General features: G+C 38.9%; 1 protein-coding gene across 1 annotated transcript in view; it reads right to left on the bottom strand.

Moving 5' to 3' along the window:
• Positions 1–486, bottom strand: part of TIPE3 (TNF alpha induced protein 8 like 3) — a 44,917-nt gene extending 44,431 nt beyond the window's left edge. The window contains exon 1 of the mRNA XM_085070630.1: positions 269–486. Within this exon, the coding sequence (XP_084926756.1) occupies positions 269–464 (196 nt within the window). The 5' untranslated portion in view covers positions 465–486. The remainder of the gene's footprint in view (positions 1–268) is intronic.
• Positions 487–25,150: the final 24,664 nt, after the last annotated feature.

The raw sequence follows: 25,150 nt of genomic DNA, 5'->3' as shown, positions 1-25,150 counted from the left end.
TTCCAGCCCCTGAGGGCAGCTCTCCCGCACCCCGGGCAGCAGCGGAGCGGGGCCGCACCCCCGAGCCCGCGGGCTCCGGACCCGAGAGCCGCCGGAGGGACGGCCGGGCCGGGGGGAGCTGCTCGGCTCTGCCGGTGCCCGCCGAGTGCCGCGATCGCGCTCCGTTGTCCCCCGAGGCTCGCAGCGCTGCCCGGAGCTGCCGCCAGCAGCGGGACCCGAGCCCTTCCCCGCCCGCCCGCAGCGCCCGCCGCCGCGCAGCCCCGCTCACCTGCGGGCGAGACCAGCTCGCCTTCGCTGAGCTCCGCGGAGTCCGAGTCCATGCTGCGGGCACCGGGGGGCAGCTCGGGCCGCCGCTGGCAGGAGCAGTGCCCGGAGCGGCGGAGCGCAGCCCGCTGCCTTCTCCTGCGCTCGCAGCCGGGCGCTGGGTCCGCGCCACCACATGCAGCCACCTCGCCGAGTGCCATTGGCTGCGGGCGGAGCGGGGCCGGGCGGGCGCGCCGAGGGCGGAGGCAGCGGGGGCGCGGCGGAGGAGCGGCTCTGCCCCGCGCTCCGGCACGAGTTGGGCTGCCCGACCCTCGCCGCCCCGCACGGCTCGGGGCTGCTCCTGAGGAAGGGCTGCTGAGCGCAAAAATGACCGAAATGACAGTCCTGTGCACTGCTATCGCATCTCCCGTCTGGCTTTTCCATCGATCTTCTTGTGGACGTCTCCCTCGAGCTTCAGTTGCCTTCTCTCTTTTGACCGGTTCTGTCTCTTTCATTATAAGTGTCCACAAAAATTAGAGCAGTGGAGGCCAGTGGGGAAGGGCCAGTTCTTGTTGAGTATTAGTGCCCAGAAGAAAAATGAAGGTCTGAATACTGTTGCTTCCTGTTTGTACATTTTTCTGAGGGAGATAGTGCAATATCTGGTAAATGGCCATGTCATTAAATGGTTTTGAACCGAAAAATTTGTAAGTTGGATTCCCCAGGCTTTGCTCCTGTCCTACAAGCTACTATAGTCATGAGCCATTCCTTAATTCAGATGGCTGAGGTCACTTGTTCAGCTCTGAGGTTAGGCAGATCATTGCTTTTGTTCCTTTCTAGTTTTTCTTGCTGTCATACACCAAAGGTGACTTGAATTCTAGCACAAAAATCTCAGGAAAATCGTAGCAAAAGGTACTTTTCTAACTGGGAATGAAATACTATCCCAAAAGACTGTGGAGGTCTAACTGACCCATGGATATGTCACATCCTAAAGCCAGCCAGTGTCTTCAGCAGTCACCTGCAGTGTACTGCCATCTCCAGCCAGAAGGTTATGCCTGTGGCTGTAGACCACAGCTTTATTCTGGAACTCTCTCCCCCAGAATCATGCACCCTTGCTGCTGGAAACAGCAATGTATGCATGTTGCTTTCAGGCTGCATCTAGCAAATTATCTATTGCATCAGATTAAGCCTGACACTCCTGACAAGTGTGAAGATGTTTCTTAACATAGAGCATGAGATTAAAAAAAAAAAAAGGTCTTTTTTTTAAACTCAAAGGGCCCTGTCAAATTCTTTCCAGTGATGGCTTATCCTGTGCAATGCTACAATACTAAAAATGAAGCCAGTTTGGCTTACGTTCCAAGGTTGTTTCTCTGCCTTCAAACCAGGTTGAGCCTGAAGAGAGAGAAGACCTCAAGCTTTCTGGCTCTGGAATGCATACATTCTATGGTCAATTTAGACAGAAAAATCTTCAACCTCTAAAGTGAAAAGTTGGTTGTTAAGTAATTTGGAACATTGCTGTCATAACCTGACCCTGTACTGTTAAGACACTTACGGGTTTTATTCCATAAAAACAAATTCTGAATTTTGTTTGTAGATGTTTACACCACATTTAAAATGATATTCCAAATACTGCTAATTGTAATCTCCAAAATTAGTATCATGTAAGGAAAAGCATCTAAACTGAAGTGATTCTGGGATTCTGTTGTGAAAAGTCAATGCAAAATTTGACTGCAGAATATTCAGGGAATCTACAGTCATGATATAAACAGCGTAGCAACAGAAACAACGTAGCAACAGAAAAATCCCAATATTAAGTCACAGAAATATTCCCAGATAACACAGCAAGCATAGAATCTGAGACCTGAAAGGATTTTAGTCTCTCTCTCTTTTTGTTGTTCTTGTTCGCTTTTAACAAGCATAAATGCAACCAAAACCACCTCCCTAATAAGAGCACAGTTTAGTAGGAAAAGTGAATTTGTATTTGAGTGCAATTAATTAATTTTCTGGACTGTCTTTAATTGCTTGAAACACTAACGATAATTTCTAATCGGGACAAATTCCGACTTTTTAATGGTAGTGGCTATAATTGGATAAGCAAAGGAACAGGGTTTTTTTAAGGAACACACAGCAGAACTGTTCCAGCTCCCTCAGTGGCAGAGGGGTCTGCCTCTACAGTGAATTTTGGGTCATACACTGGGCTGATACAGTGCAGCTGTGGATGCCTCTCCAAGGTTGTTCTGGGCACTGGCCTTACTCTATTTTCTGTGTGGCATTTTTTCTTTTCTGAGTGTATAGCTTTTGCTTTAATTGCAATTAAATGTTAAACTCTTGAATAGTTCTACATCTCTGCTGCTGATCATAGTTCAGTTAGTAGAAGGAAAAGTTATTTTTCATGATCCTCTGAAAGTCGTAGCATGGAATAGTTAAAAGGAAAACCAAGCCCCACTTATTTTAATTCTTGTCAGTTTTTTTATCCTTGTATAACCACACTAATAAATATAATGATGGAAATGGTATAACTCAATCAATATTGTATTGCGTCATGCTTATGATATACACATTGGATATTCTCATTACTCTGCTGTAATTACTTGCTATTTGACAGTAAATGCTGCCTCAAGATTACTTTCCCTTTTTATTGCTGCTAACTGTAAAGCAGTTATAAAAGTTTTCAGCTGTAACAGAATGAGCATATTGTTTCATTTCAAAACATATGGTTAGAATTCAGGATTTTCTTTCCTCTCAATGTTCTCTGCCCAGCACAGTCCCTCACTTGGTTTAACATGTGACCTGGAAAATTCCATATGCTTAGAGCTCTGAACTTCATAGTTTCCACTCGTTACAATACTGGTGCAGAGAAAACCACAAAAAGTTTATTAACAGCAATATAGGCACTTATCTAGGTGCCTATCAAATGAAACTCCACATGGAGAAGGTTGGCATTTCATGATTTATTTTTTGCATTAGGTACAAAGAGTGCAATCAAATTTTCATTGTCATGAGTGAAATCTCTGTGACTGTAGCTCTGTAACCATTTCCCTTATTTCTTCCTAAAGATTGAGATGTTTAGAATGTGGAGTGTTTTTTCTCAAGGCTCAGTTACTATATTTGTCTGTAAATCTCTACCACTCTGACATAGCAGGGGAGCTGGTAACACTGGAACTGCCCCATGGATTCCTAGTTATATGATTCTGTATCACTGTGTGGCTCCTCCATTCACATTTCAGCTGCATCTGGTCTTGATCTTCATTCCATATGGAACTGAGCTGAAACCCTCCTCTGCCCACTCATTGTGTGAGTGCTGGAGATCTGCCTATGACAGCTTTTAGGACTCAAGCTTTTGCACTGTTCTACTGGCAAATCACGCTTGTGTGTTCACCCAAATACAATTTCATTGTATTCTAAATGCTTGAGTAGCCCAGCTACCATTCCATCTATGTCTTACCTTTATCCTCACAGGTCTGCTGGGAAATAAAGGTAGTAGTATTTTTTGTTTTCAGAGAGAGGGAAATGAGGTACTGAGAAGCTGTGAGTTAAAGTCAGATGTGGAGCACAGACATGTGCTGAATCCCATGAGCTGTACCTGAACTGTTCAGTTATCCATTTCTGTTGAATAAAAGCTTGGTAAGCTGCCTCTGGTTTGCTACTCGAGCTTTCCTCCTTCAAACCTATAATAGGAACCAGTCTCTCTTTTCTTTCCATCGTTACATTTAACAGAACCCCCACTACCATCTCTGTGTTTGACTTGTCTCTTTTAGTCTGTCCAGACAGGTGGGTAGGATTATATCTTCCTCTCAGTTTTAAATGTAAAAATGTAAGGTTATATTTTTCCCTCACAAATTATTTCTTAACTTTAGTCTACCCTAGGATGTACTGTTGCTAAACTTGTTGCCTGATACTTTGTTTAACTATTTATGATATTATGTTTTTCATACTTGTTAAGGAAGCTTCCAAATGTGACCATTTTTGAGACTCTCTGGCAGTCACACTCTTCCCCAACAATATCCAAGCACCATTGCTACTGAATGTATTTAACAGAGAAGTGTCTCCCACAGGCTGATATACTCATGAAATGTACTTTTGTAGATTTTAGATTTTTTTCTCCCAATTTCTTTGTGGTGTATGGGTATATATTTCATGAAGAGAACTACCCTGCACCATTTTTGCCAAAACATGAACAATTGGTATCAGTAGATTCTCTGTCAAAAATTTTGTCATGCTGGCAGCTTAGACTTTGCTGGTGTCTGGAAGCCAATCAGCATGCATTGCATAAATACTTTTCACATGCATTGCTAGGAGGTTTTCGTTGCAATAATGCATCTACTGTGATCTGCAAGCAATCTTGTGATTTAGAGTTCAAATAATGAATATCTATGTTACTTTAATTCCTCCTCATGTGCCAGTAGATATTCAAAGATCTAGCTTTTTTGTAACACATAATGTAGGCAGTGCTTGTACATCCTGTGTTGGGAGGATAAATATGGAAGAGTTCAGTATTTTCTGTTCCCTCCCCTCTTTTTTAAGTAACTGTAAGGGATGGAGAGCATCAGTTCTGAATACCTCCCATGGCATGGGTGTATTTTTAGCCATTGGTCTTGCTGAATGATGTTCTGCCTTTGGTGCTGACTTCTTAAAGAAGAGCTGGGGAAGGAGTGAGAGGCTGAGACTGCAGCCTGGCACTGGTGTGAGCTATGCTGGGATGTTTGGAATACCAGATTTAAAAACTGAAGCTGAATTTTCATCCTTTCACCTCCATGCCTTGTAAGCTGCTCTTACAAGATTTTGATTCAAATGAAATAAAGTGAAAAAATAAAGTAGTAACTTGTCCCATTTCCTCTTAGCTTGTGGAAACAAGACTCCCATGAGAACTGAGCAGCAAAAATGTTCACGTTCATTTTTGGCCATTTTCTGTTCAGTTTTAGTAGGATTTTGCCGGTAGAATAAGGCTTCCTGTATTACACTTTAAATTGGATTGCCGGGGTATTTCATAGTTTTCTACTACTTTAGTGATATTGGGTTTTATTTTCTTAAAGGTACTTTATCATTCCTTGGTGTGAGGTGGTGATTTATTCTGTGCTTAGAAAGATATCAATCTTGTAAGTTATAGATGCAATTACCTGTAGATTGGCAAACTCTTGAATTCATAACCTTGCTTTCTAAGTGATTAAGGAAATGAAAGCTACTTTTCCAAATTGAAAAAGCACCTGTTAATTCTGTTGGTGGGAAATTGCTTTTGAGGAATTTCTGCATGGAAATTTTATTGCTTAAACCATAACCAACATTTTTTTATTTTTTATTTTTTATGAGGAGTAATTTAGGCATTATAAGTAGCTATCAGGGTATTAAAATAATTTTACTTGTAACTTTAAATTTCATTAAAGATGGGTTACTGGTAATATTAAAGGCTTAAACTGATCAACTGAAATAAATTTTTGCTTTCTCCATTCTGGAGGTGGGAAAATAAACTTTAAAGAATTTTTCTCAAGGGAATCAATGTGAAATACAGGATAAAACAGGGGATTTTCCTGTGTTTTATACCTATTCTGATGCTGTCTAGGGAAATCAAGGGGACAGCTGCAGTCTAAACCTTTTTCCTTTCTGCCACTTTCTTTGGGAATTATTTTTAATTCTTGTGGTGGTCACTGAAGTTATTTTAAAATATGCCACACATGTTACTTTCCATATATGATTGAATTATGCTCTTCATTGCAGGGGTTGATTACCTGATGGCTAAATTTAAGGTTTTGACCATGCCTAATATGCAAATTAAACACAGTTAAGCAGCAGTGCTTGGTACTGAGCTGAGTTTCAGGATGCTTTGAGGCAGTTTTCTGCTTCTAGTCTGGAAGATGGGTCATCCTCATTTTCATCCCTGATTTCAAATTGTGTGTAGGAGGACTCCACAACTTCACCATACTCTGAGAAAGCAGAGAAAATTTTGTTGCTAGGAAACCATGGAGGACCTATACTGTACTGTCTTTCCAGAATGTTTATAGGTAGCATCAGTTATTTAATTAACTTCTCTAATCCTGTTCTTTATGCAAGCACCCACTTTTTTATAGTCATGATGTTTGCTGCATGCTTCTGTATACTAGAAAGTGCATTCTCTCTGTGGTTATTTCTGTACTGCTTTGTACTTCAACATGCAAAAACCAACCTACCAAACATTTCCAATTAGGTTGTGTTTGGAAAGCTATTATTTATTCACATCATAGTGATGCCTATACATCCTGATTTATTAGAACAGGTAGATCACACTTTCCCCTAAAAGACATGTGCTGAGATCCACAGAATTGCACACCTTGTGTAGAAATTTAATAGATTGGATATTATCAGGAAAAGTCTTAAAGCATTAAATATTTTGCAGCTGCTTAGGTCTGGATACCTCTTTATATTTGGTGCTGTGACTCTGACTGTGCAGCCACAAGATGTACCTGCACATTGGAAAAATGACAGAATCAATGATGTGGATTTCAGCCCAGGAGTGATAAAGCTGTGACTGAAAGAGTGATGCAGCAGCTGGGATTGGTCTTGGGGTAGAGTTTCTGCTAAGAAGTGCAGCATCCTTTGGACTAAAGGGAATCATGATGTCTGAGAGGCAATCACACGGGCAAGAATCAATATTTTGTGGAGCAATTCACTACCATCCACAAATGGATCAGAATGCTCAAATGGCAGAATGTTAATACACTCATTTGTGGTTTCTGCAGAGCTTGATGTGATTTTTGGAACAGCATGGAAACATCATCTTCATCTGACAGTGTGTGGGCATTACTTCATGACCATTTCTAATAGCATGGCAAAAAACACTCTGCTGCCCACCTATCTATAAATAACTAAATATCATCAACCCAGGAATAAAATTGCATTTTATGGGTAGTCTTGGGAACATGCAACATAGGCAATTAGATTACATGTATTCCTACAACAATCCCACTAAAGGGAATGAAATTACTTAGAAACTTGCTGTCCAGGCCACTTTCAGGTGAATTATTTTTCTTGCACACACGGAGGGGCTCAGAGTACCCATAAATACAATATATGAAGGACTTGGGTTCAACTTGGACAATGTAAATTTGTCTTCAGATTAAATCCAGAGCCTTTATTTTGTGTAACTAAATTTTTGGGTTGTAGATCGTGGGTTCTTTTTGCAGCTAAGACAAAAGACCATCTTCTTTTAATATTGCTGTGGTCAGTACTGTGGGATGTGTCTGCCTAATAATGTCTACTCAACAATTTCATGTGAGTTCTACCTCTTTCCAGCGTAGAATGCCAGAACCATTAAGGTTGGGAAATGACCTCCGAGATCTCCAGTCTTTGGCCAAACACCACCTTACAGCTAAACTGTAGCACTAAAGTGCCACATCTGGCTGTTTCCCTGCTTCTATGACTGTTTGAGGGATCATGGTTACTCCTTCAAGAAAAAGAAATACTAATTTGCTTCCTGAAGGAAGGAAAAAAATACCTTGAATTTCTGGCTTTCATCACTTCCCCATGTCGAGGACCTAGAATAGAGAGTGGGAGTTTGGGACAGAGATGCTGTGGGGAGAGTGAGCATTGAAATTCTTGAAGTCTCAGGCTGCTTTCATTGCATTATGGACTCCCTTTGCTCTTTCAGTGCTTTATTTGTGAAGATGTGCAGAGAAAAGGACCTGGGAAAAACAAGATATGCAACGCATAATGCAGTGGTACTGCATTTAACTAGTGTAATGGGTATGGCTGCCAATCAAGCTGTAAAAAATGTACCTGGGATCATAGGATAGTCCAGGTGGGAAGGCATCTCAGGGCATTAACCAGTCAAACCTCACAGGATACAACTCCTGTCAGCAGGGCATGTTCTCTCTTGGTTTGTTATGCACCTGTAAAATATAAAAATTGAAGAATTAAATCAGAAATTGTAGGTAGGAGAGAATCAGATCCATTATCTGAAAGCAATTTAGAGCCAAAGATGAAAACCCAGCCATTACTATAACAACTGTTTCTTCCAAGGCTTTTGTCATATTAAAATTGCAATGTCTGGTGTATTTGAAAAGAATGGCAAGTAAAGATTGAGTCATGGGGGAGGCTGAACATTTCCCATTTTCAGACAAGCAGGTGGAAGTAGAGGCTCAGCATCTCCCAGGAAGTGCTGAGCACCGCAAAGGATTGGAGACTGACAGGGAAACTGAGTGTTGATATGAAGGGTGCTAGAGTGGGATGATCAGATCAGCAGCAGGCAGTGCAAAACCTGAGGAGGAGACAGCACTAGGTGTTTTGGAATGTGAGAATCCAACCCCTCTCTCCCTGTGCATGGCTAAGAGGCCCAGCTCCTCACTGAGAGCAAAAGGAAAGGAGCAGATTTGTGATGGTGTCCATGGGTGGGTTGTGTAACACCACTCAGCTCCCCATCAGCAGTGCCAGGGAGCAGCTGACTCACTGCAGAGACTCATTATGAGAGCACAAGCCCAAGGGCAGATCAGTGGCTGCAGCAGGTGTTAAAATAAAAGAGTCTGAAGAAGGATAGAAAGTCATCCCAAAGTCTGTGAACTGAAATGCTGCAGGAGATCATCAGGGTACTGAAGAAAGAGTGCTGCTTCCTTAAAGAAATACATCTCCCACCATTTTGAAGGACATTGAACCCCTATTGTGCCCCATAATTGGCAAGAAACCATGCCCAGCAAACACCAGTATTATTAAATGATACCACATATCCATAAAAAGAGTTTCAGAGCCTGGTTAGGGTCAGCCATGTGCCATGAAGTTATAAGTGTACTGAGAATTTAGAGAGAAGGATCTAAAGCAGTAGCTGATGTCATTCCAGAGATAAAAATATCTTCTCTGGAGTAAAACTGAGCCTGGCTACTCATGTTTTTACTGAAGGACAGCATTCTTTGTTCTGATGATTTCTGGGAGTTTAAGAGGACTAATAAGCAAAGTTTAACACCTGAGGAGACAAGGAGCCTGTGCTGTTGCTGTCATCTCAGAGCATCATACAGTAGGAAGGACTGAGTCCAAGATCCACAGCTGGGGTACAGTTGCAAGTAAATTTTGATACTGGACTGTTAGGAGAGGAAATACTTAGTAAACTTATAATGTAACTAGTTAAAGTTTTTAAATTAGGCATAGATTTAAGAGGTAGAAATGAAAATAAATATAAGAAGTAAAAGGATATCTACAATTATTACTACAAAATATACAGTATCACACTGTCCACTAACCAAACCTGCTATGGGATAACTGCCTCAGTTTCAGAAATGGACTTTAATTGTTTAAAGTGAGATGCTCTTGTTATTGAAAAATACTGTGTGAAAAGACAATCTTACACAGCCTTGGACAAAGCATATATGGGTTGGATTTAAGCAGTCCATTTTTTGTATCCCTCTAACATGCCATGATAAAATGAATCCTGAAATACCTTGGGTTATGACTCATCTGATATTAAGATGTGTCAGTGTTCATAAACAATGCTGTTCATCTTCGGTGTGTATGTGCATGTGTAAGAGGTGTAGGTGGAAGCTGAAGTTTTAGTTGTGATGACTCAGCCTTTATTCACTCTTATTTCTGATTTATGAAGAAATTCTCTTCTTTCCTGTGCACTTATATGGGTGAAGTTCAAGGGCTCAGTGAGGAATGTAATATGTTCATTTCCTGGAACAAGCCTGAGATTTTTATGTCTCAGATATTTGACTGTTAAGAATTCAATCTCCTGTCCCAGGCAGCAATCTGGATTTTTGGCCCTCATTTCTTCCCTGCCTTTCATTGTGATCCACTTAAGTTAATGGAGAAATTTCACCTACCTTCTTTTCTGTTGGATTTTATTTGCTATTGCTAAAGTGTTTTTGTGGGTAAAGATTTTAAAAAGAAATATGCCTTTTATGGATTTCATATTCTTAATCATTCTCATTTTGTTATCTTGCCAGACTATTTGATAAGCAGTGGTCAGTTAGAGTACAAGGCAGAATGTTTATGCAAAAATTAGGGAAAGAAAGTTTTGATTGTGATTTAGGTCTTGGTTGGTAAAGAGGTTAAATAATCTGTTCAGCTTTCCAGCATGGTGGGGTTTTTTATTTAGTTTTTAAATGAGGATTTGTATCATTATGAATTTTAGATTTTCTAATTTGTATAATCTATCAGCTGATAAAATCCCCTAGAACAAAGGATGAAAAAGGTGACTTATCTTGCAACAGGGCTAAGTTCAGCCAGTTCCCACTCTGATTTTGTACCAGTGCCTCAGGAGGCACATGCACTCAGTGCCGCCGGCAGATGGAGGGCTGGGCTAGCTGCTTGCAGCCCTTCTTGCCTGGCTGTGCCCGGCAGGCAACTCCGACTGCAAAAAACGCTGTTGCACTTTCGGTGCTTCATGCTTCTCACAAAGCAAGAACCTGGGCTTCAAAACATGGACCCTATTGTAACTATTTGAACTATCTTTTCTCCACAACTATGATTTGCTCCATTTGTGACTTTTAAACTTTTGTGGATGGTGATGATATGTAGAAATCAGGTGATCATTACAAAGACAGGACATAAATATATATATATGGGGGGAAGGGGGGGGTGGAATTTGAATACATTTCTTTTTAGCATCATGAAAACTCAAAGGTCCATATAGAAATATAACTGCCAGTCTCGCTATATGGCAATGGTGTGTTAGTGATGTGTTATGGGGTTGCAGGAGCAGTATAAGTACTTAAATATACACAGTGGTTGCAGCTTTTCCATAACTGTTGACTGCAGACATTGTTCTGGAACTTCTCAAGAGCCTTGTTGCGCCAAATGGATGCAATATTGTTGATGCAGTAATCCCTTCATTTAAGGCTATTCAACCTGAGACTTTCTCGTATGTCTTTATTTTGTTATGTGCTTACTCCTTTGAAAGGCTGAAGCCATTTCAGTTCAAAACCTGCTGGAAGCTGTGCCAGCCTAAGGAGTCACAGCAGCAGAAAGGAAAGAGGTGGCTGTGCCAAGTGGTCTTGGTATGGTATGGCATATTCTTTGCCAAGTTCTACTTTGTTCTGATCCCCTGCACTTCAGGGAATAGGGGCACCAGCAACAGAAGCAAGCTGTTTGTGATCCCCCAAGCTTTCCCCTTGTCTACTCCACAATGGATTTGCTGGACCATCTCCCTCTGTTTCTTTGGAGCTGGTCAGCCAACACAGCACGACTTTTCCCCGGCTGCCTACCATCTGCCTGTAGCCTCTCTTCTCCTTTTGTCTCTCTTTAAAAGCTCCCTCCTGAGAGGCACTGAGGGTCTGCCATGAAATCCTAAACATTCATATTTCCTGCTGATGGTTAGGAAAAATCATTGCTGGCAATCAGTTAAGAGAGTTTAGCATCTAGAGAGGAGGGATAGTGACTTGTAAAGCCAGCAATGGCAGCTCTGCTTGAGCCATGTTTCTCACAGCCTTGTAATGATGTCCTAATGAATATTTATCATTATTTGTGATACCCTATTTTCAGCAGTTGGGTATTATAGTAACAGCTGACAAAATGTTCGTTTTGGTTTGTAATGAAATTGTCTCTGTTTTAGCTGTTTATTATGGTGGGGATGTCACTCCCCTTCCATTGTGTCTGCCATTATAACACAGCTGGATTATTGGCAGGCTAGCAAGATTAAAGGCAAATCTATCTGAGTAGTTTGTTTCTCCTCAGGATGAGGATCTCTGGGTGGAAATGTTAACTCTTTGCACTGGGTATTTATCTTTTAGCAGTGGTTTTTGTTGTTGTTGTTGTTTTGTTTTGGTTTTTTTATTAAGAGAAGTCTTCCAAAACTTCCCAAGCTTTTAAGTGGCAACCACTAAAAGAAAACTCCTTCAGTAAGAAGCAATACGGAAGTGTTCACTGATAAAGTAAATTAAATTAATGTAGACTCTTACCAACTTTGTCAGTTGAAGATGACAATACTGTAAGTATTAGAGTAAGGAACACTTGTTAGGTGTGAGGTGTTTGGTGTTAGGTGTGTGCCACAAGAAAGCTGTGCATGCTGTTAGGCACAGTGCAATTAGGTGGAGCTTTATTTTGCACAATCACCAAGCCCTTGGCTCATGGTCAGGCGTTGCACATCCTTTCCTGTATCCTTTTATCAGGCCAACACAGTCATCCAGAGACTGATTCCTGTAACGTGGGCACTGCAGGCATATTGGATGGGTTTTTATGCATGTGTTCCTTCTCTCACTGCATGGAGCAAGCTGACCCTGAAGCTAGGCATCTGGGAAATCCAAAGAAAGCTGTTTTGGAAGCTAAGACCTTGATTTTTTTCCCTGCCCAATACCACTGACCCGCTGGTCCAAGTGATGCATTAATAATAAACTCTGAACCTATTTAAAGTGGAACACAGCCTTGGGTTTCAGCAACCAACGCAGTTATTCCAGATCTCATCAGTGAAAATCATTTATAATTTTACAATTACATTTAGGAATCTGGTCCAAATGTTTTTGGATTGTTTTCCCAGACTTAAGTTTTAGCACAGCCCATGTTGGTCTGGAAACCTTTTTAAGCTGTCCTTTTTTTAGCTATGAAACATACAAGAAAATGCTTATTAGGTTGAAAGACTAAACTTTTGCCAACAGAGAGAACAGCTTTAAATAAACAGTGTTTTGGGATTTCTGTCTCCTTTTTCTCAAATAATGCTGCAGTCCTGAGGATGCTCAGTTCAGGCAAATGACATTTTTTGATTAAAAAAAAATTAAAAATTGACATCCAGCTCTAAATTAATGTTGTGTGATGGATTAAACCATAAGGTTGTCTTTGCAGTGTTAATTTTGAAGCTGCAGAAAAATTTGGGCTTCGCCATAATTATATAAACTGAAGTTCATTTACATTGGAGTGCTGAAGGAATCTGGCTGATTGATTCTCCCTTTGGGAAATCTCCCTTTCACTAAAAATTGATAACAAATGGGGCTGATCTTGCTGTAGGAAAGTGTACTGCAGTTGGGTTTTCACTCTTAAAAAGAAAATGGAGTGATTTGGAGCTGCATTGTTCACAAATTCCAAGGACTTAGCAGGAGAAAGTATCTCTCCTTTGCACGGTACAGCGCAGACCATTAGGGAACAAAGTTTGTCATGCAGTTCATATCACACTACATCTGGGTTCTTCCTACATCCTCAGCTTAGCAATAGATGTTCAGCTGTTACCATAATGAGGGAGCTGTGCTGGCATTTTAATTTTTAAAAAGCACATTCTAGAATTCTTGAGTTAAAGCAGGAACATCCTTTCAAAATTGTTGTCCATGTTCTCGTAACGGAGTGTAGAAAGTGTTAATAATATAACACAGAACACAAGAACAGATGTCCCGTGGCAAAGTTGAAATTTAATTGGAAGAAATTAACACCCAGTTTGATAATGCAATGGAAACTTTGCTCTGCATGAGGGGGCTCAAGCGTGGATGCTTACAACCCCTCCCCTTCATTATTGAACAAAGGGAAAATAGGAACACAATAAAAATAGAAACTGATAAAAAAAGCTCAATCAATGTATTCATTTTTATCCTGTAGCAGAATTGCTTTTGCTGATCCATTTTCTTTGCACAGTTGCCAATGAATTGAACTCACCTTTAATCTCTGAAGCATAACTCTTAATCACGTAAATCCAATCTATAAAAGGCATGCAACTTCATCCCAGTTCTGGAACATTGCTGCTCTGATCTTCTCCCGAGCCATTATGTCAAGAAAATTTTACCCCTATGAGGTTGTTTGAACTCAACAAACTTGGAAATTTAAGGTGTTTAGATAAATGATTTCAGGTTTGACTTGTCATGTTTCAAGTATAGTTAAAGAAATGCTGTGAGTAGAGTTGAGTACCCAGTTCTGAAAAATTGCATGTGAATTTTACATGTGGTAGCTTTTTAAATTTACAGGTTTTTGCCTTCTTCACAGTTCAGAAATCTGTATACATATTTAATATCCAAACCTCCTCTTCCTTATTTGACTTGGAACTCTTGAGTCAGAAATATCCCAGGACAGTGCTTAAGAGAAGGTTCCACAATCAGCTCTTTTTATGTTGAGATCTTTGGTAACTTGTTGAGGTGTTTTTGTTTTGTTTTGTGTTTTTACACTCTTTATCATTCTAAAGAGACAATGAGCCAGTGACCACTCCCAGGTGAAGGCTGGCTTTGAAATGCAAGAAAACCTTCTCACATAAATGTTATTTAATCACATGAATGAACCAAATATATATTGCTGAATTTTTCCCACTTCAGCAATCATTTTGCTGCCCAGTAAGGACTGACAGTTGCCTTATTATTTTTGGCTTCTTTATTGAGGTGATTGTTGAATATTGCTCCTTTTTAACATTTACAGAGTCAAGGAAAGGTGATTAGTAAATATATTTACCTTTGACAGTCCAGGACATCAGAATTTTACACTTTGATTTACAGTTTATGGATTGTCTGACTCTGTTAGTCTGAGCAGCTGGCATTTCCACTGGGTTGGTAGATGGGAAGGTGCTGTGGTGACTGCATCATGATGACTGACCCAGAAGCGCATTAGGATTATTCAGAATGGAATATACAGCTTTTATTACCTCTTTTTTTCTTCTTCTTTTTTTTAAATTTTTTATAGACTTTAGAAAGATTTTTGTCTTTTAACAAGGTTTGTTAGAGTTTTACCTTTCAGTCTCTCAAAAACTGATTCTTTTTGTGACTGCCAAGGATTAGCTATTGTTTGTTTTCATCCAGAAAACAATAGATCAATTTAATCAATTCCATGCCTCTGTTTCTCCATTTCTGTTAAAACTCAATTATAGAAAAATGCAATACTCTTTTATAGCAGTTGCATTAATTAGACTTTCTCCTCCATATAATCATCCTGAGTACATAAATGATTTCAGTCTGACAATTCACTGCAGTCACGCAGATATTGTGGAGCTATGTCAGCATCATTTTGTATGTTTTACATTGTCACAAAGAAGTTTCAAATTTTACCTTTTCAGCACTTTAGAAAATTAGCCTGGAAAAAAAATACTGCCCATTATTGAAACTCTCTTTGACTGCAGGGAAAAGTACTTCAATATCATGACAGAAATACATGGACAGGTGACAGAGAGAAACTCTTGCTGGCTATACATCAGCAAGATTTCCTGTAGTCTAATCAATCAGTGTTGTGTATTTTACTGGTCTTGTCAACTGGGTTGTATAGAATTTTACATCCATTTTGAGCAACTATACCTGAGATTTATGAGAAATATAATTTATATCACATGCTGCTGTGGTGGGACAAGTGTCTGAAGTTGGATGTGAGACAAAAGATTTTTGGCCTGTCAAAGAGCAGCTTAGTTGAAAAGCAGGAGGAAGGAGAAGTTTGTGAAAACTCAAGAAGGGACAGACCAAAACCAGGCAGTCAGAAGGGATTTTAGTTTTTAGTTTGGTTTTTTTTTAGTGTCGTTTCAGTAGGAGTCATAAAAGTTCTCTTTAATTTGATAAAATAACCTTTCACAACTTGCTGTGGTGATACAATGTCTCTGAGTGCCATCTGACTTTGAGATCTGTACAAAATGTCCTATTTAATACCCAGCTCTGAGAATTATGGTGTCTGAAATGTCTGAGCAGCAAAAGGGAGAACTTGGATTAGAGGAGAGAGAGAGCCCTCCACGAGATTTCCTAGTACTGCTGAAAGACAGACATTGTCTGCCTGAGCTGAACAAAGCTATATAATTCTTTATGTCCCAGCTAGAGACTCTGGGATTTCTGTGTGTCAATATGTGTTAAATAGGAAAATATTCTGATTTCTGAGACTGGAGGCAGGCAAGACAGACAGCCTCACACTTCCAGGTAGAAAGGCAAGGACACTCTTACAAGACTTTTTCAAAGGAAAAACCATAAGCTACTACTTGGTTCCATCACAGTGGACCAATCTCATTTGATTAAGATAACATTTCTGCTTAATTTTTTTACTATTCAGAAGCATGGTGAAGCTGCTAAAATTCTAGAATAAAACCACACTCTTTCCAAAACATATTATTAAAGCTCTATTGGTTTAACATTGGCCTGGCTTGTGAGGGGGGCCTGTGTGTCCTGGGGATCCAGAGAGCAATGCATAACCACGTTATAACTCTTAATAAATGCTCCTTTAGAGAAGTCAACACGCCGAGAGGAGATGGCAGTTCGACTGCTGGCTGACAAAACCAAGAGATGAGCAATAGCAGAGCTCCTGGAATGAGCTGTGCTGTGATCTGCTCCTGCAAGCAGCGTGGCAGTCCTGGTGGAACCTTGTTCAGCCTTTCTAAGCAGCATTTGGCAGTGTAGCAAACGTCTGTAATCTGAGATGATGTTTCTCCACTGTTCCTTCACCCTGTCACTCATCAGTCTTCTTATTTTTATAAAACACACAGAGCTTGAGCTGAAGTTTGCAAAAGGGAAATCTTCTTGTGCCTTCAGTGGGCTGTGTGAAAGCCCTGTTGTGATTTCCCTTTTTTTCTTTTCCCAGTCTTGATCTCAAATCTTTATCTTTCACTCAGACCTCTATGAGCAGGATTTGATAATCATGTGGGGGTTTTTTTGTCATAACCACTAAGATCAACGATTTAGGATGAAATTACTGAACTTAACATAGCCTGCAGTACCAGGCACTATGTACCAAAAAAGAAATGCAAATTCATCTAACTTTTCATCCTTACAGGCTGAAAAAGGATCCTACATGTATTTTCTTGTGCACTGTGGCTATGGTAAATGTTGTCATCTAATGTTACTTTTTCTCTTTTAAAATGAATGTGCCTTTTTATCTTCAAAATCCATCTCAACGCACAACTCAAAATATGTTCTAGTGGTGGTTAGATTTACAGTTTGAGTTTGTGTAGCTGTATTTACAACAAATAAATCTTGTCTTGTGCATGGGCTAATTGAACTCCTGCTGCACAGAAAGGAAAAAGAAAAAACCCCAGACAAACCACCAAACAACCAAAAAACCTGAGGTACAGTGTGTAACATTACCCCATTTGAGCAATACAAAATCTGTCTTGTTCTGTTTTCTTTCTCTTCCCTCTCACATATTAGTCATCAAAATGTTTATAACTTCATATAAAACATTTTTACCTGCTTTGAGTTAGCAGCATAAAAATATCAAAAGGCATTTCACTGGTGTGAAGGAGAGGTCTATAAGATGATGTACTTCTCTATCATGGATATTGTGAGAAGATATTGCTGCAGGGGTGACTGAGAACAAAAGGCTTTCTTGTTGCTAAAGAGTAAATGTAGCATATCCTTAATAAAGGTACTGACAAAATCTCTTTTGGTTAAAATGGGAGCAGGATAAAGTCTGGCTAGGCTTTTGTATTGCCTTTTACTTTTTTAAAGAATTAAATACAGCCAAGATATCTTTGGTGATCTGCCTTAGGTGAAGCAAAAATATTACATCTTTTCATACATGTTCGGTGACCTTTTGATTTCTTTACTAGTGTTTTTGTGTAAAATTGAATGGGAATTTTTTTTACCCAAAAAGTGTTTTTGTTGAGAGTCCTGACCAGTGAAGTCTGATGGGGTTTTGCCATTGACTGTAATGGATAATTTAAAAGTGTTCAGCTTTTTATATACATACATGTACTTGATATAATCACCCCTGTAATAATCAGTCCTTTGGCATTCTTTAATAACAGCCTGACATATAGTTGTGATGGATAACTCTGTTGCTTATCAGCTGTTTATCTTGTGCACAAGCATCAGTCTAATAAAAGGTAATTATTTCAGTGAGTCATTGCTCTAGGCCCAAAGGTGATATACCCACTCGGTAAAAAAATATTGCTATTAATGAATGACACCTGAAAAGTAATTTAAATCAGTTTGCAATGTATGTTTCATTCTTGCTGTTTGTCTTCAAAAGATAATTAATTCTAAAGAGATATTGGAGGCAACCTATTCCCTAATTAATTTTAAAAAGTCCCGATGTAACTTCTTTTGTACATTTAATTTTGAAAGGACAATAGACTTGACTTTAGAGTCCAGACTTATTGACTCATATTTTTACTCCTGAGAAATAATTAAACTGATAATTGTTTGGGAATTGTACTGTCTAAGCTCAACTTTTGATGTCTATATTTCAACAGCATGGTGCTCTGTCATCTTCTAAGGGATAATAGCTGAGTTCAAGTGTTCACCCAGTTTGTTCTCAATAGAAGCAATTTCTTTTGCTCAAGAAGTTCAGTGGTTTGGATCCAGTGATCCTATTTCAGTCCTTGTGGTTTGTGGTTTCAAAGGCATTTCTCTCCCTGGTACATGATTCACCAAGAGCTGGGAGGAAGACAAAAAAGTTTTGTTTGGCGAATACGGATAGAAAGCTCAGTGCAACCAGGATTAGGAAAGTCCAATTTATTTCTTGAGCTTACTTTTGTTTAATGAGCTGTAAGCACCAAATTTGGGTCTTTGTAAGAAAGCTCCATCACATCTAATAAATTAGGAGTGTGGTTTTCTTTTCCTCAGATACAGTGTTTTTTTGTTGCTGCATGTTTTAGAAAACTGGTGGGATTGAAAGTGTTTTGAAAATTTTCTTCCTTTCCTCTTTTATTTACGTTAAGTGCAAAAGTTTTTGGGATGAGAACACACAAAGAGATTGCACTATTGTATAAGCTTTATTTTTTGAGTAAATGGGATTAACAATGTACATGTTATTCTTTGATTTCTGCATATCCATGCATGTAGTAGGTGAAACAAACCTTGTTCCTCCATTTCCATTCTAGGTTACATACAAAAGATGTGATGCATAAAATTTCTTTTAATAACTGAGCAGAAATATCATTAGCAAGGGCAGGGCAATTATTTCTCTTCATTAAACTTCTCAGTGCTTGTTTTACAGTAATCAGGAGACCATATGCTTTATAGTCTTGTGCAGTTAATGTATATCCATTTCTGCATGTTCTGTACCACCAACACCCAAAATTATACTGAAGGGGTAAAAAATACTTGTGGTCATATGGTAATTTTAGAATTGGCTCTCAAGAGGTTTTAATTAAATCTATAGTTTTCCTAGATAAATTTTCTAACTTTTATACAGAAATTAATATGTATGTTTGGCTACTGTAAGAACCTGTGAAAACTCGTCACTGAATGTAACATGAAGTTAAATCTCCAAGAGTTGAAAAGGTTTAAATATTTTTTTTCTATCCACTGGAAAGGACTTAAAGACAATATCAGATATGAGTGGTTTTTTTGTTCTCCAAGGCAATTCAGAATCTGAACACATTTTGCATGCACAAAACCAGATTGTGGCACAAAGTGCAACCTTAATATTTCAGAATTAAAATACTATAAAAAATAATAGTGGTAGTTCTCTGCAGATGAGGTAAACTATACAGTATCTCATAGGACAGACTGAAGGAAGACAATCTAGGATTTATGTTGTACATAGGTACTGCTGTTTATTGCTAATCAATTAGAAGAACATGGGGTCTTTGCTATTAATTTTAAATTATGTTTAGAACTAAATTTTCCTTGCTTTCAGGAGCAATCATAACACTTATGCTTCTAAATTCCACTGACTTTACATGACATTTCATTAGACTTGCTCAGAATACTGAAATGAACCCCTACAAACCCCACGTTGTAAGTTCTCTGAAGGCTTGGTGAATAAATGTCACACTTCAGTTTATTTTTTAACTTTTCAAACTGTGGACCAATATATAAATAGTCATGGGATTTGCAAAAGCTCCACTGCAGTAATATTCATTGAGGGTTTTTACTCTGATCCAAGTCCAGTCTGGGGTATTTTGTTTGAAAGATGATGGTGTCACAGAAACACCATGCTAATTAGTCAGCCTCTTCAGAAGTCAAGCACTGAAGTGATGTTTTGGATTGCTTTACTCTCCTATTGCTCTATTCATGTTCTGTTCCTATGCTCTGTTCTACAGAGAACTCCTTGAATTGTCAGAGGAGATTTGGGAATTTAATAATTTAATGATAAAAATCAGTGTGGAAACAGATACATGTTAGCATCTTGAACAGAAAATTTCACAAATATTTTGAACTTTAAGAAGCTCCAATATTATGCTTGAATCTGCTCAAAAATTTATGATCCATAGCTTGACAACTTTAAAGTGTAAATTGGGCTTTCGATAATTTGTAAAGTTTGGAGCTTCATTCCTGCATATCAGTGTTGCACACAGCATTATTGCCCTTCTTTCAGGAAGTGTGATGGGTTGTGGGTTAGTATGGTGGAGGTTTTGAGGGTTTTTTTTGCCAATACCTATACTTGGATTCTCCTGTTGGCAGTTGTAGCAAATTTCAGAGCCTTGGCCATCTGAAACTCGAGTTCTTCCACAGGGCTTTTTGAGCACAGTAACCAAAGATCACAGGGAGAGCCCAGGTGAGAATAATCACTAGGGAGTACAACTTCTTTGTGTCATCTGCAAAAACTTCCTTATCTTGTGAATCCCAAACCTCACCAGCTTGTGCCAATGTTTTGTTCTGCAGCATTGCAGGAAAACCTTTAACCCTCTAAGATGCAGTTCTCCAAAACAATTTATCCTTTGTTGAGTTGTGTCACAGTTTCCATGGCATATTCAGAAATGAGTAGTAATAAGAGACTAATTTCAGAGAATTTCAACAGACTTTTGTATTTGCCTGGTGACATGCAGCTATTGTGACAAAGAGCTGTAGTGTGTAGCTGGAACCGAAAATGGGGAGCTGTCATTCCTTGATATAATTTTAAGTAGCTGTTAAAAAACCAACCAACCAAAATTTGAGGTTCTTGCACTTGTTATTTAAAGTGGGATATTTGCAACAAAGGGAAACACATAGTATAGGGGCAATAATTTACTCGTAACTTGTTTAATAACAATAAGGAAGCGATAATAAATCACAACTGGCACATTTTAACAAGATGTATAGATCCTTCTTGTGTTCTTCTTGCACCTTGATTATGTGCCAACTCCCAATGCCAGTGGCTGTTCCTTCCTAGGTGGGGTGTCCCAACAAAAAAGTGTGTCCCCAGTTCTGACAAGGTGTTATTCCTGATAGGGATGTTATCATCTTCACCTGTAGGTTCTCTGGAGCCACATTTACAGTAACAGCTCACTCACCTTCCCATTTCCCTTCACTCTGAAACTTTCTGCTGTCACAGAGATTTGCTGGAGGCTGGAGACAAAGTATTGTCTGTGATAGTTCCTGCTCCACAGCCTTTGGTTCAACTGCTAATCACATGATTTATGCAGTGTTAGGCAAATGTTTACTATGTAAATAATCTTGTTTACTCACACCATCCTCATAGATGCAGACTCAAATGTATCCTGGCATCTGAGCAAAGATATTTAAAATTGATTATGGTCCCAATGTCCTGGGTTCTTGACCGATCATTGTCTGGAGTGAAGGGACTCACAAACAAATAGTTCCAGAGCTACACAGTTACATTGTTTTTTACTGTAACCTTTCCTTGGGGCAGAAGTTTACCAAATCAGCTTCATTTCAGAGACTTAATTGACACTCATAATGTGCTTTGAGATCCTTAGGTGAAATAATATAATGGATTGATAACGTTTCTGTGGAATGAATTTATCTTCTTTGCATTGTCCTTCATGTAAGAGGGAAGACAAAATCAATGAATACAGTTTCATTTATATTTATACATCTGAGCTGGTGATATTCCACTTGAAAACATTTCACATCAAACAGACAAAGATCCATTTGCAGCTGCTTTAGTATTCATTCAGTAGCTGGATCGAATTCTTTTGCAAAATTTAATTATGTGCTTTCTGAAATGGCAGTAAGTGGCAATTTTCTTAATGCAGTTAGCACCATACTTAATATTATAATAATACTGATTTATACTCTTCTCATGTCTCTCTTGAACTATTGTTTAATGCTGAAAAATATCCTCCAACATCTGTTGGAATTAAAAAAGGATGAATATAAATACAAATATGTGTATAGGTGTTGGAAGGTGCAGTTTCTGAATATAAAAATTTTGATCCATAATTACTTGCCAAGAATCTTTCAATGGCTGCTACATGGAGAATGAAATTCAACTCCATCTACATATCATTACAAGGTAAGTTTGTAAAGCATTGAGTGAAATGCTAATCAGCCCTTCTAAAATTAAAGAGGAATTAAAGGATTGAAATCCAGTGGGAGGTATTTCAGCTCCAATCAGGTGGTTTAATGGAATTGTGCACATAGTGCCAAACACATCCTATTTTGCATCTGACTTAGCTTTGACCAGCAATTATTTAAAGAATAAAGAGTTTTTATGAATATCTGCTCAATTCTTGGACTGATAAGTTGGTACCTACTGTAGAACTGTAGTGAGGCTGCAGGAGGTGTTGGGACCTGTGTAATTCATAAAAATCTTACTTAAAGACCATAACGTTTCCTTAGTGACTACTATGTCCTTAGTGTTCTACTATGGATTATGGAATAATGCCACAGAGGCACTAAATTAAATTAAGCCAGCAACAGGGAAAATATTATATTAAAATACTGTATTAAGAGAGAGTGTGTTAGTATCAATGCATCAAATTAATTGTTAGGTTGAATTATACTTAAAATACCAGCAAAGCCCTACAGTTTCTCAGAAATCATTTTGAGCCCATTTTGAAAACCTACCAAGCAAGGTTCTGCTGATCTTGATGCCAAATGATACAGAAAGATTCCACTTGACTAGAATGGGAAAATACTTTTAGCAAAAGGTGATATCAGAAAATGCTGTATGCCAGTACTAATTGGAATAATAAACAGATGGAATAATAAATAAATGGAATAATAAATAAGTGGAATAATTTATTGCCAATAAATTCTGTCCACGGGCTGGTTTTCTCTCCATCTCTACGCTTTGAATGACTCCAAGTCTTCCTGAAGCAGTGCTTAATAACTGAGCCAGACCAGGAGTCTCTTGGCTTTTAGCTCTCGACCACCAGCAGGGATTTGGCCAAACCCGAGCTGTGCTTGTGGCAGGAAGAATTCGCCATCTGCTGGGCCCTGCCAGAGCTTCATTCCAGATCCTGACAGCGGCTGTACCGAAATAAAGCTATCTGCAGCCAAAGAGGTGGCAGCAGAAACCTCTGTGCAGAGCAGAGCATCCTCTCCGTTCGTGAGGGCAGTGGGGTTTGTGAGTGACTGAGGTTCCTTTTTGATGCATTTGAAGGGAATGAGGGCTGCAGGAGAGCAGATTTGTGGAATCCAGTGCTTGCCTGTACTGTAAAATTAGAGACCTGTGTTTGGAAAAGGTGCAATTATAACAGCATGCAAACCCAGCACTTTTATAAATAGGTATCATAAATGTGAAGGCTTACAATAATGGTGGGTAGGGCTCAACACAACATCACCTAACAGTCTTAACCTCTGAGTCCTGGGTAACTGCCTGTTTAAAATTGTATGTCGGGACCAAATTCCAGTTTTAAATTACAAAGAATTTATGTCAAGCAGACTTGGCCCAAATTCTGAACTATTTACCTCTATTAAATATATTCTCTTTGCTGGAAACTGTCAATTGGAATTTTCTTTGGAGGTTAGAGTTGAATTTAATGTGCTGTTAACTGGGGCTATAACACTGGATGGTATTGGAGAATACAGAAAGTGAACAATCTATAACACAAAAATTGTTTATTAATGTTTAAAAATTACTAATAAAGGTTGTAAAATTCTAGGATAAATATTTTCACTGGGAGCAGCTCAAGATCAGGTTGCTGTCTGAAAAATCTGTCTATTTGCAGCTATGTTAAAGAGCTCTTGTGATTTAAAAAATTTTTTTAGCGTGTCATTAACTACCTTCCACTTCTCTGTCACTTAGCCAGATGTAATGATTATCACTCTGAAAGCTTTTATTTGACAGTGAAATAAAATAGGCATTGGATACAAATTGAATTTGTCATGCCATCTTGCTGTGACTAGAAAATGAGATGAAATTTACTTTGAACTGTATAGTCAGTTTAATTATTGCCTTTGTTTAATTTTTTTTTAATTTAGATACTTTTCTCACAGATAGCTGAGCCCTTTATTTGTATCATCAAGCTGATGTTTTTGGTTATATTTACAAATCCTTGTTATTGTAAGAAAAACCAAAACCTACCTCTTCTCCCTTCTTTTAAAACTTTGATAAAGTGCATTCCTAGGCAAGTAGTCTCATATGAACTTAAATTATTTTAATGATGTTTCTTTACTATTATAAAAATATCTTGGCAGTAAAAATATCCTCTGAAATCAGTGGGAATTTTGATTTTAGAACATCCCAGATTTCATCCTTGTATCTAGTGTGTTAATAATCAGTTCATGCATGCAGACACACCCATACACTTTTTAATCCTATCCTGTGATTCTCAGACTGGGAAAACATGATGAAACATGACTTTAAACTCTTTTGCATACAACTTTTATTTGATGTTTATTTTATTTTCTAACAACATCCACATCCATGTCCCGTGAGCAGCCCATAATCACAGTGATGTATAAAACATAGTCAAGTTTGTTCTGTGTTGATGCATTCAACATTAATGGAATATTCACCTGATGACAGTGGACTCGATGTGGTTTCAAAGTCTCTCCAATTTTCACAGTCCTTGGTAGTAAAACACGGTTTAAAATCAGAGCTCTGTCCTGTACAGTGGAAAGGTTGAAACTGTTGATATCCACATGGCAAGTTTGAAATGCTGCTTCCCCAGCTGTGTGAGATTCTGGGATGGGGAAATGGACCTGGCAGTGCAAATATTCATGCAAACGGAGCACTGAGGAACAGCAGTAATAAAGTCAGGGAGAGCAGGACTCAGATGAGCTGAGGGCTCAGATTAATTACAGCTCTGCTGTCCAAATGGGGACAAAACTAAATACTGTAGAAACCAGAGGACCAGAAACACAGTGTTCAAAACATATCAGAAAGAATATACTTAAAACACAATGGGAAATAGTTCTGTTGCCTTGCTGAAAAAAAGTAAAAAATGATACTGCTTTATTTTGTCCAGAGAATAATTATGGTAATCATGTTTCTGGAGTTCCAGCCTACGAATTCAACAATATGTAATACATTC

Source organism: Lichenostomus cassidix, chromosome 10, assembly GCF_008360975.1.
Source record: "Lichenostomus cassidix isolate B80296 chromosome 10, HeHo_3.0, whole genome shotgun sequence".
Classification (NCBI taxonomy): domain Eukaryota; kingdom Metazoa; phylum Chordata; class Aves; order Passeriformes; family Meliphagidae; genus Lichenostomus; species Lichenostomus cassidix.
This window is presented reverse-complemented; position numbering and strand designations above follow the sequence as displayed.